Raw genomic sequence first — 21,192 nt, 5'->3', positions numbered from 1 at the left:
AGCATGTCAGTTCACGTACGGCAGGGGTCGGCAGCGTGGTGCCACCGGACACCGTTCTTGGCACCTGCTGCTCCTACTTAAAAAAGCAAAATAACACATATTCTGACAGGCAGCTGGGGTTGTTGTGAAATAGGATGCTGTCGGTGCTGAAAACTGTGGGTTCAAAGGACTCGTTTAATGTGTCAGGGCTCAGCCCCCACCTCTGCCTTGTACTCAGTCTTTCAGGTTGGTGATTTGTCCTTGGCTACACCTCCCGTTGCACCCATTTTGTGGTGGTGCCCAAGAGTTTCTCAAATTGCCAAATGGGCCTTCGGTCCCAAAAGGTGTCTTAACCCTGGCATAGGCTGGCCATCCAGTGCAGTTATCAAGAGTAACCAAGTGATGGTTGGACCCAAATTCATGTAATGTTTTACAATTTTTCAACAGCCTATTCAGCTTTCCAAGCAATTCAGGCGGCGATGATTTTGTCTACCATTCTGTGCTGTGTAGCCTTTTTCGTCTTCATCCTCCAACTTTTCCGCCTAAAGCAAGGGGAGAGATTTGTTCTAACATCGATCATCCAGCTCTTCTCCTGTGAGTATAACCCTAGTTTGGATTTGCAGTCCTCTGATCCAAAAAACAATAGGGGAAGCACAGCCTTCGAATAAGCCCAGGTTTAGCTGCTGGGCCCAAGGCTCAGGGAAACCTTTTCCTTCTACTGAAAAAAGAACTAGACCCCCCCCCCCCCCCAGCTTTCTTTCAGCGCTCGTAAGATCCTTCATGGTTTTCTTCCACCCTCCCCTCTACAGGTCTGTGCGTTATGATTGCAGCTTCTATTTACACTGACCGGCAAGAAGAGCTACACGAGGGTCCCCACGTCTCCTTAAATGTGAGCAAGGGTCAGTTTGGCTATTCCTACATCTTGGCCTGGATTGCTTTCGCTTTCACTTTGCTCAGTGGCATTATGTACCTAATATTAAGGAAGCGTAAATAAAAATGGCAGGTTATTTAAAGAAAAGGGGAAAAAAGATCTTGTACTTGCAGTACTGGAATTCCAGTAACTCATTTGTATATAGTCAGAAGAGGTTCTGTAGTATGTTTATTGTTTGTTCCCCCCCTCCCCCTTTGGTGTGAAACAATGAGGACCAGGGGAGAAGGAAAATGCAGGTGAAGTGGACACACTTGAATTCTCCCCCAGGCATGGATGCATAGCTAAAAAACCAACCACGCCATGGCCACGGTGACTTACGGCCACTGATCGACTTATCTTAGGCTATAATTTTGTTTGTTCCTCTCATGATGCTGCTTTCCAAACAACTGTAATGTTACTAGGTATTAACCAAAGATGGGCAGATGAAAAACTGCTGCTGACTCGAAGCTTATCAGGTCATGAGAACGGCACAACCGACTGGGCGTCTGGATTCTTTTTGTTTTAAGAAATATGAACAGGGTGATCCAGATGGCGCTCAGCTCCAAAATAATTCTGTGGAAGCACATCACAGATGGCAGTTCCTCCAGGGCCCGAAACATCAGCACAAGAAGGACCTCAAAATACGAGGGCTTCTCCCCACAGCCCCTAAAGCGATGGCGTGGTGCAACAGCAGAAACCTCAACATTGCTATTTCCAGGCGGATCCTTGTAGCCAATTTGTACTAGCAGCATAGAGGTACAGTTGCCGTCTGGTTTCTGGGTGTTGAGCGTATGGGTGTGTACTGCTCTAACCACACACACAAAGATTCGGCTTATACACACTGTGCTAGCAGCACACCCACCCTTGGACAGCATTCCCACTGGAAGCGTGGTATTCTGCCACTAAAGGCGTACAGTGAACACCTTTACAGGTTCCAAGATCATTCCTTTGCGAAGACCAAAAAATGGCTTTGGGCCTCTCAAGCACAGATTCTATTCTTGTCAAATAGTGCATCCAGAGTTACCTCAATAAATGCAGCTACATACATACTGCCTTGATCTACAGCCAGATTATTTCTGCAGCAAGCAAAGGCAGCAACATTCTTAGCTCATCTCTGCTTTGGCACTTAAATCTTTCCTCAGTTTTAATATTGCCCAACTTTCTGAGGAATTTAAAATTTAAAAAAATCCATATATATGAGAGGTAAAGCTAAGCCCTGGTCTCTCTGCTTAAGAAAAGATCTCCATTAGCAGGGTGAGGAAAGACTGCTCTGGTCAAGATCCTAGGCAGTTGGTGTGGAGCCATTTTCCCCAACCCAGTGTCCTCTAGAAGGGCTGGACAGCAACTTCCATTATCCCCTGATGGGAGTCATAGTCCTCAAAACCTCTGGAGGACACCAGGTTGGAGAGCGCTACCACAACATGACCTCTGTCACTTTGTAATGCAGACTCACAGCAGAAAATAGTGAGACTCAAAAGGTGATTTTAAATCAGGAAATTAAAAACAAACAAAAAAATACAAACACACCCAACACCAGCTCTTTTTGCCTCTTTACCTGCTTTGTTCCAAAATATCCACTCTGGGTTACCGGACTACTCAGATCCACATGGTTTCCCAAGCCCCTAAACATCTAGTATTTTGTCATCAGTTCAGCAAGTGTGTTGGCAGCTACAGCAGCTTTCCAGGTTTGGCCTGAAAAATGCTTCAGAAAAGATGTTTTGAGTTTCAGCACTGGAGGGCATTGATACAAACACGGCAGGCCACAAACGCGCTAGAAACGCAGGTTGCACACAAAGATCTCATCTTTTGCCAAGGAACTGATCTTTCCATATGTCTCATGACGTCCTTAACTACAGCAAAGATGGCTTTACACAGGATTATAAAAAGAGCTACAAGTTAACAAATGTAACACAAAAAAACAAAAGGCTGTTTCCTTTCCAAATCACTGCTAATTGCAGTGTTTGCCACTAAGGCTGTGAGCCTAAACTCTCTCTTGAGAGAATAAGCACCATTAAACTCGGTGGGACTTCTGAGCGAACCTGCTTCGGACTGTCCTGCATGGCTTGTTGGCGGGCTGGCTGGCTGGCTGGCTGGGGCACGCTGGCAGTTGTAGCACTTCTGTCTAAACATGCATGGGATGGCACTCTTCGCGGCTGAGCCATACGGCTTTTAAACAATCTCACAATTTCAATTAAATGTGAATGCAGCACATTTCTTTAACACCTCAAAGAGAGGGCTTTTAGGATCTGTGGGAGAACTTAACCGTTTTAGAAACAAAATACTGCATGAAGTGGCATGGAAGGCCACTTGTAAACACTTTCCCTTTTACATTTGATAGTAGCAGAACCAAAATTGCTTCCCTCTGCAACCTTTTCTGCCTGAAATGGCACACTTTTGTGCCCAGATGCTTGACAGCCCCTCTGCCTCCCTGCATTCTCCCCCCACCCCATTTCTCCCAGTCTTACTGCTCTGTCCTTGGGGCAATCCTGCCAGGACCCGAAATACCGTGTGCAGCTCCATGTACATTTTATAGATGAATCTGTGCCGCTGGCGATTCTCTGTTCAAAAGAACAAACTGGTCTGGCTGGGTGATTTTACAGTTTGAATTTATATTTATGTAAAAAAAAATTGTATGAACACATACATACATATTTAGCAGTATTTACATTATTACTTTTTGACCCCTTACTAAAAGCAAATAGGAAGTTATAATATAGCTATATCTTCCAGCCTACTCATTACGAATTTTCGTTTTACTGCCTTTGCAACTCCGCCTGGAATAACAAGGAGTCCCTTTTTGCATTTGTAGTACCCTTTTTTCCAAAATTTAAAAGGAAGTTACCAAACATTCTGGATTTCTCAGTGGACAATCTTTTCAAGACAGTGAGCTTAACTCTACCAACTGTGCCTCAATTGTTTTGTATTTTATATATCCGCTGTGTATATGGAAATAAAAGTTGCAACCAGTATTGTGCTTGGCATCACGTTTCTGTTGTGTTTCTGTTAGCATCTGCCTAAATACTGAAAGAAAAAAATCAAACTGCTGGAAAAATCAAAGAGCGGGATAGAGAAAAGGCACAGACTGCATACAATCCGCTATGGGACACGGATTCCAGGGTTCCTGGGATAGCAACTTTCACTTTCATACTTTTTTAAACAAACAAACTTCTAACCCTCAACACTGAGAAGGTGGGCTTGAAAGCGAGGTCTGTTTGAATCTCAGGAGCTGAAGCGTGTGCACCTGTGTGCCTAAGGAAGACTCCCGCAGTGTTCAAAGGGTGAGACTTTAACATGCAGCCTTTCTCGTAACTAATGAAAGCAGAAGCATGTACACTGAGCAGCTAGAGGCTTAATTACCTTAATTTATATAGGCAACAGGTGCCAACTTTCTTCGTATGAGCCTGTGAATCCAGTTGCCAGTGCTAACCCCGAATTTACTGAAGGCGTCCAGCAGAGAAAGTCACTACTGGTACTATTCCACCGTAGGGGGTAACCATTTTTTTTTTAAAAAAACTGCCAGCAAGGTGGCAAGGAAGAGCTGGATGTGGTGTCATGGGTTAAACGGAAGCAGTTCCCGCAAAACACCCCACCTCCTGCTCCTGTGCTGGAAGAACTCCCTCCAGCCACGCAGCAGGTACCAAAACCAACCAATCGAGTGCAACGCTCCAGTGGAAATGGAAGCAAGAATGCAGAACTACACTGGCTATTAAAATCAATAGCTGGATCCCACTGCCCAGCTAAACCGTGTAGGCCCCTACTTCATGCAAAGTTCATACCACCCTAGGCCCAGAGTATTCTTGTAAGGAAATGTAGAATGGGTCGTTCCCCACCCCTTGGTAAATACTAAGAGGTCTTCATCCTTTTCCATTAAACATTGGCCAGGATGGGGTGAGACGTTTGGGAAAGAAAGACAGTTACCCATACATCCTTTCAGGTATGCAGAATAAAACTAGTTGCCTTCATCCCGACTGTTAGCATCAGTGTGCTAGAACATACAAGGCCACTTACCGGTTTCAGATGACTCCTCATTCACATTTATATATATGGAGCAAAACTGTCGTTTTTGAGAAAACCAACATGATGTAATTCCATTTTAAAACAGTACCACTATTTATGCACATAAGCTATCAGATCAGGAACATGGGGTGTGCTAGTAGACCATGCCAGACACTGGCGGTTTACAGGCACATGTCACTAAATTAAATTGATTTTAATGTTTTTTGTTTGTGGTAAATTTAGAAACATCTCTCTCAATAATGTTTGTTTTTTGAAAACCCAACATGAAAGGCAGTTTACTCTTTTAAAACAAAACCCTATTACTCCTTCAGTATTAGGTGAACACTTTTTCCATCTTGGTTTACGAGGAATGCAGCAAAAATTAAATTTAAAGAAAATTATTACCTCCCCACAGATAACAGCATTCGTAATTCTCTCCTTTGAGGAGAGGAAAGAGGTCAACGAAGAATTTTAAGTGGAATTTTTACAATAAACAGAATTGTGCAAATACAGCTGTTAAACAGTGCACAGAGCAGGGCATGTAAACACGTTATACTGAGAGGGCTCTCACCCCTCCTCCCACAGGAACTATAGAGAAGAAATGGACTGAATATCACAGAAGGGCCCATAGCGCCCGTAAATGTCTTTGGACCGCATGGTGAAATAGCACCTGGTGGGACCTGGGAACCGAGATAAAGAGCAAGCCATGGGGAGAGGAAACGCCTTGATTTTGGTCATCTTCATCCAATCACATGACACACTGCCTTTGGGTCCCTCTACGCATATGAACAAGTGGAAGCTGTCTATGGGGGCACACCTGGGTTCCACGGTTGTGATGTTCCACTGGAGGGCAATGCTTTTGGGGTTTTGGACGTGAGCAACAGCGAGTTCGAGCTTCTGAGGCGGGAGCGTGTTCCAGAATCCATTCACGTGCTCCGGCTGCGAGGGAGTCCTCGGTAAGGGAGGGAGGTGGGAAAACTCTTTCGGAACCTAGGGAAGCAGAAGCTTAAGTTACTGAGCCAATCAGAAGAGGTGCAAGCAACTCAGTAGGTGGCCTCGGAAGGAAGTCCCCTTGAGTTCAGTGGGACGAACTCCCAGGTCACACATGAGGTACAGGGGGAAAATTGCACACATTGGGCCTAATGCAAGAGACAGAGAGAATTATTACTGTTTTGACTAAAAATTACTATTTTTAGTTATGAACAGGCACTGTTCTGGTCTTGCATACATTTGAGCTTGTCCCTCTTTTGTTTCATAACCTTTTTGGCTCCCTGTACATATACATACACATGCATACACGTGTTGGCCAGCATGTGCATATGCATAATGATCCGCCAACCACACATAACACTTCATGAAACTCTTTGTAAACCGCCCAGAGAGTTTCAGCTATGGGGCGGTATATAAATGTAATAAATAATAATTATATATCTGCAGCTTGTGACCTAATGCAGCTAGCCCTATTGGCTCTCCCCTTTCCTTTCAAATTGGCTACTCTGAGAACTGGTGCCTGTACTGACTTTCCCCCCACTTTTCTGCCTAATTTCCCCCCTTTTAGATAGTAAATCTGTAGGCGGGGACTCTTACTTTTAGGGGACTCTTATTTTTAATCTGTGTACAACAGTAAGCCTCAGGCACCTTATAAAATGACGTAACAGCCCATGAAAATTTATGCCACAGTTAACCTGTTAGCTTTTAAGATGCCTCAAAACATATCAAAGCATCAATTCCCTATCAACAAAGCCGTTTCAAATATTGTTAAACCTCCTGGACTCTTTGAAGCTATTCATAGTTAATTAAAATTAACGGACTTTGCGTAGTACTGGTCCCTTGCCTTCTCAGTGATATTCCTATTAAGGATACTTCCAACTAGATTTGTGCTTCTGCCTCTTCAGTCTACCTTTCTCAGTACAAAACTATTTAGAAACAATATTCAAAGAGAAACACATCTCGCGATACAGTAAGCTTGATCCGTGCATCTTGCCAAACTGGAGTTGCTTCTTTGCTTTGGGAGCAACAATTACAGCTGACCCAGCACGGGTCAAGCACTGTCCCAGCAGGGCCTCAAATCGGAGCGCGCTGCCCCTCGCCTGTGGCAATACCGTCCCCTAGCGGCTGAGAGGCTGAAGTTCACTCTGCATTACCACACTTCTAAAACGTTTCACAATTGCGTTTCAGGGCCATCCACGCCTGCACCTTCTTCTCAGGATTGTTCCCATTTACGTTATTGTGTGCATTAAAATCTGACACTGTGCCGGACCTAACTCTGAAAAGCAATCTAATTCCAGGTAGTGGCATCTATGATGAGTGCAGGAATTTATTTTTAGCTGTATTAATAGGATACTGCTGGTGGCACTTTTAAACAGAAGCCCTGCGGCAGATGCTGCCTTACAACCCTTACCCAGGGTTTGCTGCCTGCATCTTGGATTGAACAGAACAGCCAGTTTAAAAGTAAACCGCACAAGCTTTGTTAAAATAAATAAATATTGAAATGACGCATATTCACACAGAAAACATCTTGCAAGTACGTCTCCATGTTGCAGCGGTGGCTCCTTTGCCTGGATCCCCAGATGTTGGAAGCAACCCCCCTCCCCTCTCCTGTGTCTCCCCCATGCCTTTTTATTCTGTACTCCAAACTTGGTTATGGACCTGTGAGTGGGCACTGCCCCTTTACTGCCCTCTCCCTATTCCAAGCCCTTTATGGCCTCCCTGCCTATGTCAGCTGTTTATCCCCATTTTCCAGTTATCGCTGTTTTTCATGGATACGCCCTGAAGATGACTGGTTATATTTCCTTTTCCTCCTCCTCCTCTTCTTTCCTAGATTCCTCTTTAGTAACCTTCCCGTAACACGGGTCCTCTAGCATGGAGCTATGGCTCTTCCCTTAGCTGCAATCCGAGGAGGCCGTTCTCTACACATGTATCATGGGGTAAGCCCCGGTAACTACAGTGGGACTTACCGACTAAAGCATTGCTCTGTGAATCCCACATTTATTCCATTTGTATCCTGCCTCTCTGCCGTAATGGAACTCACAGGTTTTCCATCCAGGCACTGGCCAGACCGCTGTGTGATGTGCTCTCAGTCTATGCTGTGGGATTTGCATGGAAACCCAGGACTGCTGGATTGGGACAAATGAGTTTCTACGATTTCACCTTTCAAAATTTAAATACCTCTTTTGATAACTGTAGTGCAGACTGGGGAGGATCTGGTATCAGGACTTCTGGTGCCGAGTGTCTTCTCTCTGCAATCTTTCTCTCCTTTTCTCCACCAACTCATGAAAAATATATCAATGTATATTAATATAGCATTTTAAGCATTCAGTTTATTTATTTCAGTCACGGACCAGTACATTTTAAGCATTGCGCCAGCCACCTGTGACCTATAACGTCTTTCGTTGGATTAGCTGCATGTTGAGGTCCTGTTCTTTCTCCCCAATTACAAAAAAGCCACTAAACTAACAGCTGTTCTAGTAATCAATAAACAAATCTCTCTAAATATCAATTATATATTGGAATATGCTGCTGCTCAACAGGATTTCCTATGTTTTTATGACTGTTTTTATTGTTCTGGTTTTGTCATTTTATTGTACACTGCTTTGTGCAATTATGTGGGGAGTTCCAGTTTCTAAATTATAAAACAGAGGAGGAAACATTCACAATAAAATAAGAGGAGTTATTTTTTTAAAAAAGCTACTCACCTTTATCAACACTGCTTTCTTCATCAGTTAAATCGATCAGTAATAGATTCTGCAATTAGGAAAGAATTTTAATGAAGCAGGAATTATGCAAACATTTTTATAGCTAATAATCAAAGGTTGTCAAGATTTAGGACCTGAAGGCTAAATTTATTTATTTCTAAATATTAATTATTTAACAAATAACAACATGGCTCCTGCCCCTCTGGAAATCCTTGAACTTGACTTAATCTCATGTGGCAGAAAGATTAAAATGTATTAGGATCATGTGGCAAGACATGAAAAATGATGAAGTGATGAAGTTTGCGAATCGCCCAGAAAGTTTCAGCTATTGGGTGATATGGAAATGCAATAAATAAAACAGAATAATAATAGATACATAAATGATGTGGGTGACAAATTCAACAGCAATTAAGGTGCCATCCTATGCATGCTTAGACAAAATGAAGTCCTACAATTCCCAGCACGCCCTTGTCCCCTTACCACCTTCAATAACATCTATCCGACGATGCCAAATAAAAATAGAACAATTCACAGCCATTCATAGTTTAGGCTCTTTCTTTATGGAATGTGGAAAAGGGATCAAAACTTGGATTACGCCAGAGAGGAACAGGGAGGGGAAAAGAAGGTGTTTAATAACCGACCTTAGAGTTGCATGGCATTTCAGCTGGAGTGTTTGTCTTCACAGAAGAGCCTTTCTGCTGAACATCTAAGGGAATTTGACAGAAATGTGATTTTAAAAATCTGCAACTGATCTGGCAAGTTATCATGGCTTTCCCCTACAGATTTATTAGGAAAGTACAGACAGCTAGTTAATACCTATGACAGATATAACGGCAATCAGGGATCTAACAAACAGCACTGAGACACAGAGTGCTACTTTAGGCTTTCAGGCTGACCATTCTCCGGGTTAACTAAACAGGTATCAGGAGTAAAGCTGACAAATGATTAACGATGCCCCTGACTATGACCTACTCAGAAAAGGTAATGGCAGCAATTAAAGGGACAGAATCATTCTTAATAGCCCGGATGTGAACAGCCTCTCTCTAAAGATCAATAAATAATTATTTATTTAATACTGTACCATCTAGCTTTCTAGAGATCCTTAAAAACAGCTTAATCACAACCTCAGAAAGTTGGCAATGTCCAATCACAGGGAGAAGAGGATTCCACATAGCGGGAGTCGTTATGCTAAATGTCCTGCTCTTAACGACTTTGGAGCAGACCTGAAAAGTAGGTGGAACCACCAGGAGGGCCTTGTCAGATGACCTCAAGGACCATATGCGGTGGAAAAATATCTGGAACTAGTCCTAAGTCACTGATTAGAATTATATTGATTTTCTTCACATAATTTTGTTTGTCAGCCAGTGTGGAGTAGCAGTTAAGAGTGTTGCACTGGGACTCAGGAGCTCTGGGTTCCTCATTCAGCCATGAAAGCTCAATGAATGGCTTTGAGCCAATCATTGACTCTCCGCTTAACCTACCTCACAGGGTTCTTGTGAGGATAAAATGGAGAGGAGGACCATGTAAGCAACTTTGGGTTCCTTGCAAGAAGAAGAAGAAAAAAGGCAGGATATATAAATGTAACAAATGCACGCAAAACAAGTGCTCTGCCACTGAGCTATGGTCCTCCTCTAAATCTCAATGCACGTAACAACCCTGTGGAGGACACTGTATCCATTCAGCTGAAGAAGAAATGAGACAAAGAGAGGAAGAGCGGATAGGTCCAATCACAATATCCCTCAGATTTGCTGTTCATTAACAGATTCAACTGCATTTCTACACAATGAAGTTTGTGTAATCACCCAACAACATTTTGTCAGTGGCCAGTTAAGGTAACTGTCACTGTCTGTACTTTCTGCATTTCAATTCCTTTTGACCACATGGTTTACATATCCTCCATGCCCAGCATGTATCAGCATGTATATATAAATCTACAAATCGGAGGTTAACACTTCATGCATCTGATGAAGTGCATAATGTCCATGAAAGGTTATGCCATAATAAAGTTCCATCAGATTCTTGTTGTTTCAACTTTGCAGTGAAGAAAGTAAAGACTTAAAGATGCACTGTGCCCCTTGAATGAAAACATGCTAGTGACTAGTTTGCTCACCCAGTGCTCACCCCAGCACATTTAGGTATCCTCCAGTTATGCACTTGTTTTATTAGAGAGAGAGAGAGAGAGAGAGAGAGAGATGGAGAGAAAACAGCTGTAAGCAAAATATTTAAGTTTTATTTTGCACATCCTGTTGAAATGTGTCTTTTAAAATATAAAAATGCAAGTTTTAGTTCTCTGTACCTGTAGCATTCACAGCTTCCACACCTGAATTTTTGTTCACCAGATCAATGCAAACAATGTCATCAAATCTGATAAAAAAGCAATAATGATGATAAAGTAATTATAATAATTTATTGTAAACCAGCCTGATCTCTCCCCATTTAACATACCCAAATTCTTGTTTTATAAACACCTGCTTTCCCTATAATTCATTTTACACTTAGATGGGTATTGTCATACCATTTAGAAATCACCTCTCATTTGTAAAATATATTAACAACACAAGTTTGGTTTTGTATAAACAATAATTAGTCAGGGGAAAATCTTTGCATCAACAAAAATAAAGTCTGAATTAAGCATAACATCAAAATGCAACACATTGTCTAAAGTTTAAAATATTATTATTATTATTATAAAGGAGAACAGTCTAACGATTTCTACATCTTAGTTTAACAGGGAAGAGTATTTCCCAAATATGGGCATTTTGGATTCCTGGATCCAAGGTCAGAGGCAACGCTTTGACCTTGGATCTAGGAATCTGTGCTCCCCTCCCCCTCGCAGCCGGTGCAGAAACAACGGCAGCAAGTGCTGCTTCGAGGGGCGATGAAGGGGGCATTTCTGTGGGTGGGGAGGGGGCTGGAGAGGCCAGTTAACGTAGCATTCCCAGGCCTCCCCAGTCTCCTTCCCTCCCTCTCCACAGAACCCCATCCAGTGAAAATGCAGAGCTTATGAGCATCAGGATAGGATTTCACCATTAATCATATATATATATTGCAGGCTAGATAAGATTAATTCTGAATTCTATATTTGAAAATACAACTCAAAATTTACTAATTAACCCTAAGGGTATAAACTTTTCTAGGCATCTACAGATCAAGCTTTTAAAAAATATTTATACCTTTATATGATTTCCCCCCTGCTCATTAACTGACAAGAAAAAACTAATACACCCCCCCCCCCCCCGGAATATTAGTTTTACAGCTCTTCATTACTCAAACAATTCTATGACCCAAGTCTTTAATTTAGTATTACCTTCATAGATATCATTAAAAGGGAGAGGCGGGTAAGAAATAAATTTATTATTATTATTATTAAGGTCATCTTGGCCATTATTCCAGTATAAGTTATCCAAAATTCATTGTGAACCTGCTTGTGTCTTCCCTTTATACAATCATTATTTCTGCTTATTCACATCGCCAAATTCTTAATGATGTATCATTAAGCATTTAGAGTTGCCCTTCACTTATTCATTTGTTTTATTATTTATTGAAATATCCATTGCCTTTCTACCCACGGGAGCACTCAAAGTAAAGTACTTGGCATTTCATAAAAAAGATACCTTGTTTTGCTTTGAGGGAAAACAAGTCTCCTTCTTAGCAATTGCATTCAAGCTAAAAATTAACTATTCTCTTAAAATCCATGACACTAGGATGTGGAATTCTGTAACTGAGAAGACAGCAGTTTTTCTTTCTTTTTTGAAGTGGGAGGGGCAGGTCACCTTGACGGGCACCAAGGAAGTTATCTGGGGGTGCACTGGTGCCTTCAGGGCACCACCTTGCCCGCCCCTGCTCTGGGGTAAACAGACCACTGCCTGCAGGGACTATAGAGGGTCACATAACCTTGCTTCCCATGACTGGATGCTTGCCTGGGGAAGCAGCAGCAGCAACCAAACAGCTGGTCACTGGACCGAGGTCTGCTGCCGCCATTTGTCACTTACGTTTCAGTGCCTTTAGAAAGAGCTTCACTGGTATTTGATGGTGTCGCCTTGACATTTGCATCGCCAGGCAGAGGCGTGGTGCAATTTAATATTTTATTTTGTGAGTCTGCTCCTGGACACTTGACCTGGGGAGAAAGACACAGAAGAAGTCATGCATCATGCTGTTACACAACCAACGAGAAATAATAAAGCCAGACTGACAACTTGCGATTTTGTCTTTTAAAAAAGCAAACAAAGCAGACTGGTGGGCAGAAGCTTAGCTGGGACAGAAGGTGGTGCTATGGTTGGGTTTACGCTGGTTAGATGGTGGAGCCTGACAAGTTTTTGCTGGATCTCAGGGTAGAGTGTCGTAGGCTTAGGCAACACAGGAGCTGGGTGGATGGTCAACAGGAACGAAATGCTTAAAAACTCAGGTTAAAATACATTTTCTATTCCACCAGGAGCCTGTGATATTGAACCCCAAGTTAAAAACAAAAACCTCCCGACCCTGCATTTCCACGTGCTTCCCATGTCATTCTTCTGCAGGCCCGATGGGTTGGGAGTGCCTTCTACCCCAATGAGTTTATCGTATCTACATGTTGCATATAAAGTCTGGGCAGGACCTAGGCACGTAAGCTGGATCCACACAATCTCCCCTCCCCCCTGCACTCCGCCCCCAGTTCTGGGGCCAGGTAGGAGAGGCCACGTAAGACCCCCCCTCTATATATGGTGGGATCAGAAGCAACAGGATACTAATAGCTGCTGAGGCCTTTGACAGCACCATCAACATTTCATACCACAATAATAAGAGTGCTGTAGCAGATGATGCCTTACCTTCTTGGATAAGCCTGCATTCTGAAATGTTATCACAGCATTAATGCGTCTGTCAAGCCTAGAGATTCTCTTCTGCAAGAAAAGAGAAAGAACCTGTTTGAAACAGACACCAGAAGGGCTTCAGACAAGGAGGAGCAAAGATAAAGTAGGTGCAATTCAGTTGCCTTCCTTGTAGGGTCTCTCTTCTCCCCAGGCCCTGCGCTGGTCCTTCGCTTTCTATGCTCCAGGACCATCCCCTCCACTGTTCCACAGGTATTTTAATTCCACTGCTCAAAATCCTGCTTCCCTGAAGCAAAGCACACTCTGAATTCTCTTCCCACAGCTACCCAGCCCTTAGGCCAGGGACAGGCAACCTGGTGCCCTCCTGATGTTTATGGCTGCAATTCCCAGAATCCCTGATCATTGGCCTTGCTGCTTGGGATTTATGGTCGGAAGGACACCAGGTTGTCCACCCCTGCTAGACTCAATGTCTACCCAACACTGCCATCTCTTCTCTTGGTGTAAGACTATTTAGGGATTTTCAAAGCTGTTGGGAGCCAGCCAGCAAGTAGTGATGATCTCTTGGTGGTAAGGTGATGGGTGCAGTGGCTAGTTCTGGCCTGAAGGTGGGCTGTTGCATCCAAATGGTCTTTAAGGGCAGCCTCGCATGCAGGACGTAAATGTTTGGGCTCTCTATTAAGCTTGATTGTTTAAATTTCTACTAAGCTCACATGCATGCCGACCCCCCTATGAGAACACCGCAGTCCAGCCAATGGCAACACAGGCAACCACTTTTAAAATACTGGCCTATAGGCTGATCCAAAATTTGCACACCATAGGTTACATTACCGTAACTGTTCAAACAGTAGCCAACAGCGAGATCCCTATGACTTATGATTTGTGGCCCAATGCATGGGCCCATGGATATCTATCTGTGTTGTACCCCGCCTCAATCTGGAGGGAGAGGTGCGTAACAAATAAATAAATAAATAAATAAATATATTATTATTATTATATCTATGTAATTCATACATATATAAACAACAGAGAGAGAGAGAGAGAGAGAAGGATGCAGATACAGTACTGGCTCCAAATTTTACAGAGGCCCTTGACAAGATGCCCTCAGTGGGACCCACCTCCTTGCTGCTCTCACCATTACCCATTTGCTAGCCCTCTCCTTCTGGGCCCAATCCACACCACTGCCCCAAAAGACGCCAATATGGACAATAGGCTCCTCCTCCTGGCTCCTGCCACTGCTTCTTCGGAGAGCGTATGTGAGCAGGTGGCAGCAGCAGCTCAACCAGGGGGCTCTGGGGGCCATCAGTAGGCCTCTGCTTGCATGTGGGCCTTGGCATAGATCTGATGATGCCAACCCCCACAGCCAGGCCTGGAGAAATCACATGGGAGGATTACTAGGCTCTAATAAAGCCTCCATACCCATACGTGCATGCTTGTGGACTATTATTTAACATATTAATGCACAATGAATGACATACAATGCTGTAAACGGATCACTGCTTACTACAATTTTAATAGCAATTCCTTCATGCTTTCGTAGGCATTGGGTGCGATCAATTCTTTCATGTAAATGTTGGAGTTGGTGATCCAATTTTCCCATCGAAGTATCCATCCGATTTTGAATAAAAGACCTGACCTACAACGAGGAAAATACACAACCATGCATATTTAAATCGAGAAGCTCGTGACAATTCACATATGGAGATCGTACTCAGCAGCAGAAAATGTCAAACCCCTCACTTTGAGCAAATTAATAAAATTTGAAGCACTGTGCTTTTTGCACTGCAATCACACTAGACTTTTTTTGCTTTCTGTTTTCCACATTCATTCTGTATCCTTCAGGCCTCTTATACTCAGTGCTGCACTTGTAACTGTAATACAATTCCAACATGGGATATGGTCTCTCTTATTGGTACATTTTCTAGTTGTTTCAACACTATTCTATATGTTCTTACCACTCCTTCTGTTGCTTACTCCAAATCAAAGCTCCATGTGCATTCAACATAGGTTCCAAGGAGCTGTGCAACTGAACTTCAGGCACCCCTAAACGTTTTTTGATCTTGCACTTCCTGAAAGGTAACTATCTTTCTGAGCTTCATGGAAAACCATTTTTGAAATGGCAAGAGAATCTGTGGTTCAAATTGCCCAGAATCACACTGGCCATGTGCAAGACTTCTGCACAAGTAGATGCTCTTTTCCTCTGACTTCTGGGGCAGCTCCACACATGTAAAGGGTTGAGTGTACACAGCTGTTCCCTCCACAGAAATAAATTAGCACGTCCAAGGCAGGGGGAGGGGGGAAGAAAAGGAATCCTCACAATGCTGACTGTAGCGCTCCAAATTCTTTCTTCTTCAGCCCTACCAGAGCATTTTAGCAATGGGTGCATTCAGATCATGAAGACATGACCAACACTTTCTACTTCAGTAGAAGTGACAGTCAGTTGCAGCAAGCACAACAAGTCTTGGAGCACCTTAAAGACTAAAAGATTATAAGCATCAGTCTTCCTTGGATTAATTTGTTAAAGCTTATGCCATAATAAATGTATTGTAAAGCTCACCCACGTTCTTATTAGTTCCTGGACCAGATGCCATAATAGATTTACTTTTAAAAAGTAAAATGTTTTACAACAATCTTGAGGCTTTAGAATGGAGTGGACCAGAAATTCAAGGAGCAGTCCACACCCACAACTACAACCCAAAGACCCAGGGTTGGGAATCACACCAAAATCTAGTTTGGTGGCAGATTCCTGGCCCCACAATTCACATAGCAACAGCACTGCAACATGCAGCATTACCTTTAGACTTTTCCAGCCCCAAGAGGGCTTGAAGCAAGCTATCAAGACAAAAACAGCAATAGTTATGCAAATCTGAAATGAACAACTCAAACTACAAAGACATTTCAATGCCACTTCTGACAAGCCAGAGATTGACTTGCAATGACCAGATCACTACAAATCCCACACACCATTCTCAGTCCCACTTTAATGCTTTAATTACTGCCACCTACAGCAAATGCATCAGCAACACCACATTGCTCGATCAGACAACTATGGTGTCATACTAAAAAGTAAGGTTTTTTCTCTCTTTTTCACCAGGCAAAGCAACTTACCTTTCCCAAACCAGATTGTCTTTTATCTAAGCTTGTATCACATTCTTTGCCAGATGATTTGATGCGTTTGGAAAGGGCATCTTCACTACTTTCTGAAACTCTCCTTTTCCTCAGACTATCATCTTTGAAAAAGGCAAAAAGACATTTCACCAAGGGATTTAGAAAACATCAGCAACACATTTTAGTGAAGCCGTATCAGTACTGAACTAAAGTTTCCCCTCCAGCTTTTGAGAAAGCTTTAAAAGATTTTTAACATCAGATGTCTCTTAAAACAACAACATCTCTTTGCCTCCCCCCACCCCCAAGATTTAGTGCAGTTTGCAAGAAGCACCCAAATAAAGTCTGCAGTTTGCTAGTTTCCATGAAATGATCAGGGCCTGTAATAGCACTGTGATTTCAGAACCTGAATGTAGAATTGCCAGGAGTCCAAAGTTATGCATTTTAGTAATTCAGGTGCTTAAATGAACTGTACAGTGTTTCCCACCCCCCAAAAAACTAGCATCACACTCACCCTTGGGGTGAAGCACTGGGATGGAAGAATTGCAAGTTGCCACTATTCAGCAATACAGTTGGGGATTTGAAACTTCACACCAGCCACTTGAGACCCTAAGAGTCATGCTGGATCAGACCAAAGGCCTGCCTAATGCAGCATTCTAATCACAGTGGCCAAACACCTGCTGCGGGAACCCACAAGTAGGACACGAGAGCAATATCATCTTCCCACCTGCGTTCTCCAGTAACTGTCAAAGAGGCATGCTGCCTCTCATACTAGAAGCAAGGTGTGACCATTATGACTGGTAGCCACTGATAGCTTTATCCTCCACGAGTTACTTGAACAAGGGTGTGTGTGGGAGGGTGGGGTGGGGTGTTAAGTGAAAATTAATTACAATATTCAGACTGCAGCCTCTCTGGGACAGTCATTTAAGTTAACTACATCTAAAAATACTCTTAATGCTCCACACATCAGAGGAACTACAGTCCATTTATTTATTTATTTATTTATTACATTTCTATACCGCCCAATAGCCGGAGCTCTCTGGGCGGTTCACAAAAATTAAAACCATTCAAAGTATAAAACAACAGTATAAAACCATAATATAAAAGCTTATGAAAGCTTTTGACAGAATAAATGTGTTAGGCTTCAAGGGGCCATCTCTGTTGCTTTTCCTGCAATGGACTAACACAGCTACCCTCTAGAAATTGCATCTAAAAAGGCTCAAGAAGTCTTGCATGCTTACACTTCTGAACTGCTACCTGAAAAACAGGCACTGGCTACGGTTGTGAGCCTGCACAAACACAGCATTCACCACTGACTCTGTTTGATTATATGGTGGAAGGAGGTGTCCCCCTGCCATCTCCTTAAAGTCCCTATACAACAATATGCAAGGATTAAAATATTAAAAGTAGGGACCTGAAGATGGGCTTTCCCAGGCCTAGGCTATCAACCGTAACCAGCTAAGCTACCTAGCTCCTCAGGCGATTTAACCAGAGAAGCCCTTTTTGCATTCAGTCTTTTATTTCCATAGATCAGGTTATACTGATATGCCCCGAACCATTGGCTTCTTCACAGCAAGTGTGGAAGAAATTAGATTGTGAGACTAACCTGCCTCAGGTATAGGACAGCTCAGCAGACTGTGAGCTTGACTTTTAGGAAGGCCAAGACAAGAGAGGGATAATAACTGTACTCCAACTGTCACGTACCATGACTTTGCATTAATTTAGATGTTTGCTATTATTATTATATATATTTGTATCCCACCTTTTGCCCAATACTGGGCCTCAAGGCAGCCTTACAAAGTTTAAAACATACATTGTAAAACCGAGGAAAAGAAATGTACAAAAGAAAAAAGAAAAGACAGAAAGAAAAGATGTTGATCTCTGCCAGGTTCGGTTAGCTAGGGCCTACTTTAAATACCAGGGCAGGCCTAGTTAACACCCTCTTCTGAGCACCGTTCCCAAGCTGAACTTTTAGCTCGTAAATTCAAAGAATGCCGCAGAGGGGACCACTGCCCCTCCCTCTTGATTTGATGTCTCCCCTTGGGGAGACACCCTACGCCCTCTACTCCACCATTTGGGGCAATGAATCAGGTGTGTGACATGATGCCTTATCTTGTCACTGGGACAGATCTGAAGATACACTCCCCAATGTCAAGTAATCGGCTGCAGAGCCAGGCTGTGCCAGGTTCCCCGGCCTTGAGGTTTCCACCACAATACTGCAGTCTAAATCATCCTTCTCTGATTCAGAATCAGACCCAGATTCAGTGTTAAGGCCCTCCATGATGCTTGGACCAGTCCCAACATCACACCACACTAACTCTCAAGCTTTTCCCCTTCCCTGAAAAATACCTTCGTTTCCAAGAGCCTCTGCACGTGAGCTGGGACACTCTAGGTCCCCTTTTGCATTCCTTCTGCTGTATTCAAGGCCCCTCTGGACAGTCTCCCAAACTTCTGGGTAGCTTAGAAGGTGGTGCAGACGGAGCTTTAGTGGAAATGGGGGTGGGTTTCTGATGGGGATAGGTATTTTAAAGCACTCCAAGGATGGGTTCTAAACCAGTTCAATTCTTATCATATGCCTACCTGTCTGGACTGAAGAATTAACCATTTTCTTATGCAGCTGGACGTTACCATCTTCCCTTTCCAATATTGGAATAGTTTGATTGACAAGTGTTTCTTCTGTTGTTTCCATTACTCTATCTAAGGCAGGGATTGCATTCGTGGGAGAGGTAACTGAAAACTGTTCTTCTGAATTGCGTAACAGCTGGCTATTTGGTTCTAAATTCAAGTGCACTTCCACTGGCTTAACTATGGGGGAATTGGATTCTTTTTCATACCAACTGTACAGTATATCCTGTAAAGCACCAGCATTCCAAATCTGTTTGACATCAGAGTTTGTTGTGCAAGTGTTGTATGGATGATCTTTGGACATTTCTCGGTGGTCATTATAAATGCTGATTTCAGAATTGAGAACTAAATTAGCTAATGGTTTGTTTAGCGTCCTAGGAGACAATTGTGTTGGTTTTGATTCGGGACTACAGTCAAGTTGTTCCAGCGAACTCGGATGCAAGCAGTTTGTTTCAACTATTTTTTGGTGAACATGATTATCTTCACTGGAGGCATCATTTGCAGTCTTTTCCGCTCCTTGGGCATACTTCATTTTGTTCAACATTTTCACTTGCTTTCGGCTGCTCGGAGTCATTGTTTTTCTGGCAAGCAAGGGTTTTTTGATGTCCATGTTTGGATTCATTTTTGCACCCTAAAATACAAAATTGCATCTTAAAACTATGATCAACCATGACTTTGCATTTACTGGAGAGCTGCTGCTTTGAAATTCATATTCAGTTCAACATATCAGAGGCCAAACCTTGATTCAGTTTTGGTCGGTGTCTCACACTATTGCCCCGCTTGTGCTCTTCGCTCCTCTAATGCCATGTTTCTCACCTGCCCGAGGGTCTCTCCTTCCCTTGCTCGGCTCCGTCCATTTTCTTCTGCTGCCCCTTACACCTGGAACGCTCTTCCAGAACATTTGAGAACTACAAGTTCAATCGCAGCTTTTAAAGCTCAGCTAAAAACTTTTCTTTTTCCTAAAGCTTTTAAAACTTGATTTTGTTCTGACTTTTATACTGTTAGTTTTACTCTCCCCTGTGCCTGTTTACCCTACCCAGTGCCTGTTTGCATTCTCTTCCCCTTCCTATTGTTTTATTATGATTTTATTAGAACGTAAGCCTATGCGGCAGGGTCTTGCTATTTTATTGTTTTACTCTGTACAGCACCATGTACATTGATGGTGCTATATAAATAAATAAATAAATAAATAATAATAATAACACAGCAGTCAATTCTTCTTTGGGCTCCTTGTAAGAGGGGAAAAGGCAGGATATAGATGTAATAAAATAATTAATAATGATGGTGGTGGTGGTAATAACAGCATTTGCTGAGTTTTAACTGACTCCAAAAACGAGCTTTGGCTTGGCTGAGTGCTTAAAATTTATTTTATGTTAGCTGATTTTGTTTTAAAACACTGTATATTGATTTTTAATGTTCAGTCTTTTAAATCTAATCTTTTTAATCTTTGTAAACGGCCCAGAGAGCTTCGGCTATGGGGCGGTATATAAACATAATAAATAAGGAAAAATAAAATTGTATTTATTGTTTCTATGGAAGCTTCCCTGGGTGGCTTTGGGCCAGTCACAGACTCTCAGCTCTACCCTACCTCGCAGGGTTGTTGTTGTGAGGATAAAAACGCGAGAGGAGGAGGAGGAGGAGGAGGAGGAGGGTTAGGTGTGCGGCCTTGGGCTCCTTCAGGAGGAGAAAAAGGCCGGATATAAACGTAGCAAATCACTAATATTATATATAGAGAGACGCATAGTATTGTATAACAGCACCTGAGGTAAACGAGGGATGAAAAACCTGAGGTAAACGAGGGATGAAAAACCTGAGGTAAATGAGGGAATGAAAACCCTGAGGTAAACGAGGGAATGAAAACCCTGAGGTAAATGAGGGGCTGAACGCAGGCGCTCTCCCCTCCCGCCTCGGGGGTCCCCTCCGGAAGCGGCTCGACGCGCCCCTAAAGCGGTTCTCCAGCGACCCCTGGGCGCCCCTCCCCCGCCTCGACTCACCGGGTGCCGTCTGCGCAGGCGCGCCAAGGGCTCCCTCAGCTGGGGCCCCGAGGGCCGTTGGAGCTCCGCGAACCTTCGAAGGCGGT

The 21,192-nt window shown here is 43.1% G+C and overlaps 2 protein-coding genes across 2 annotated transcripts in view; one reads left to right on the top strand and one right to left on the bottom strand.

Moving 5' to 3' along the window:
- The window catches only part of EMP2 (epithelial membrane protein 2), a 20,147-nt gene extending 16,277 nt beyond the window's left edge, over nucleotides 1–3,870 (top strand). Inside the window, exons 4-5 of the mRNA XM_063143398.1 lie at nucleotides 427–573; nucleotides 789–3,870. Coding sequence (XP_062999468.1) covers nucleotides 427–573; nucleotides 789–973 — 332 coding nt within the window. The 3' untranslated portion in view covers nucleotides 974–3,870. The remainder of the gene's footprint in view (nucleotides 1–426; nucleotides 574–788) is intronic.
- Nucleotides 3,479–21,192, bottom strand: ATF7IP2 (activating transcription factor 7 interacting protein 2). The gene is made up of 11 exons (XM_063143397.1): nucleotides 21,107–21,192; nucleotides 19,068–19,743; nucleotides 16,491–16,612; nucleotides 14,887–15,018; nucleotides 13,386–13,457; nucleotides 12,573–12,697; nucleotides 10,877–10,944; nucleotides 9,222–9,286; nucleotides 8,581–8,629; nucleotides 8,054–8,154; nucleotides 3,479–5,875 (listed from the first exon to the last, which is right to left on the bottom strand). The coding sequence occupies exons 2-11, from the start codon at nucleotides 19,732–19,734 to the stop codon at nucleotides 5,474–5,476; spliced, it is 1,803 nt and encodes a 600-aa protein (XP_062999467.1). The 5' UTR covers nucleotides 19,735–19,743; nucleotides 21,107–21,192; the 3' UTR covers nucleotides 3,479–5,473.

Source organism: Elgaria multicarinata, chromosome 17 (assembly GCF_023053635.1).
Source record: "Elgaria multicarinata webbii isolate HBS135686 ecotype San Diego chromosome 17, rElgMul1.1.pri, whole genome shotgun sequence".
NCBI classification, from domain to species: Eukaryota; Metazoa; Chordata; class Lepidosauria; order Squamata; family Anguidae; genus Elgaria; species Elgaria multicarinata.
This window is presented reverse-complemented; position numbering and strand designations above follow the sequence as displayed.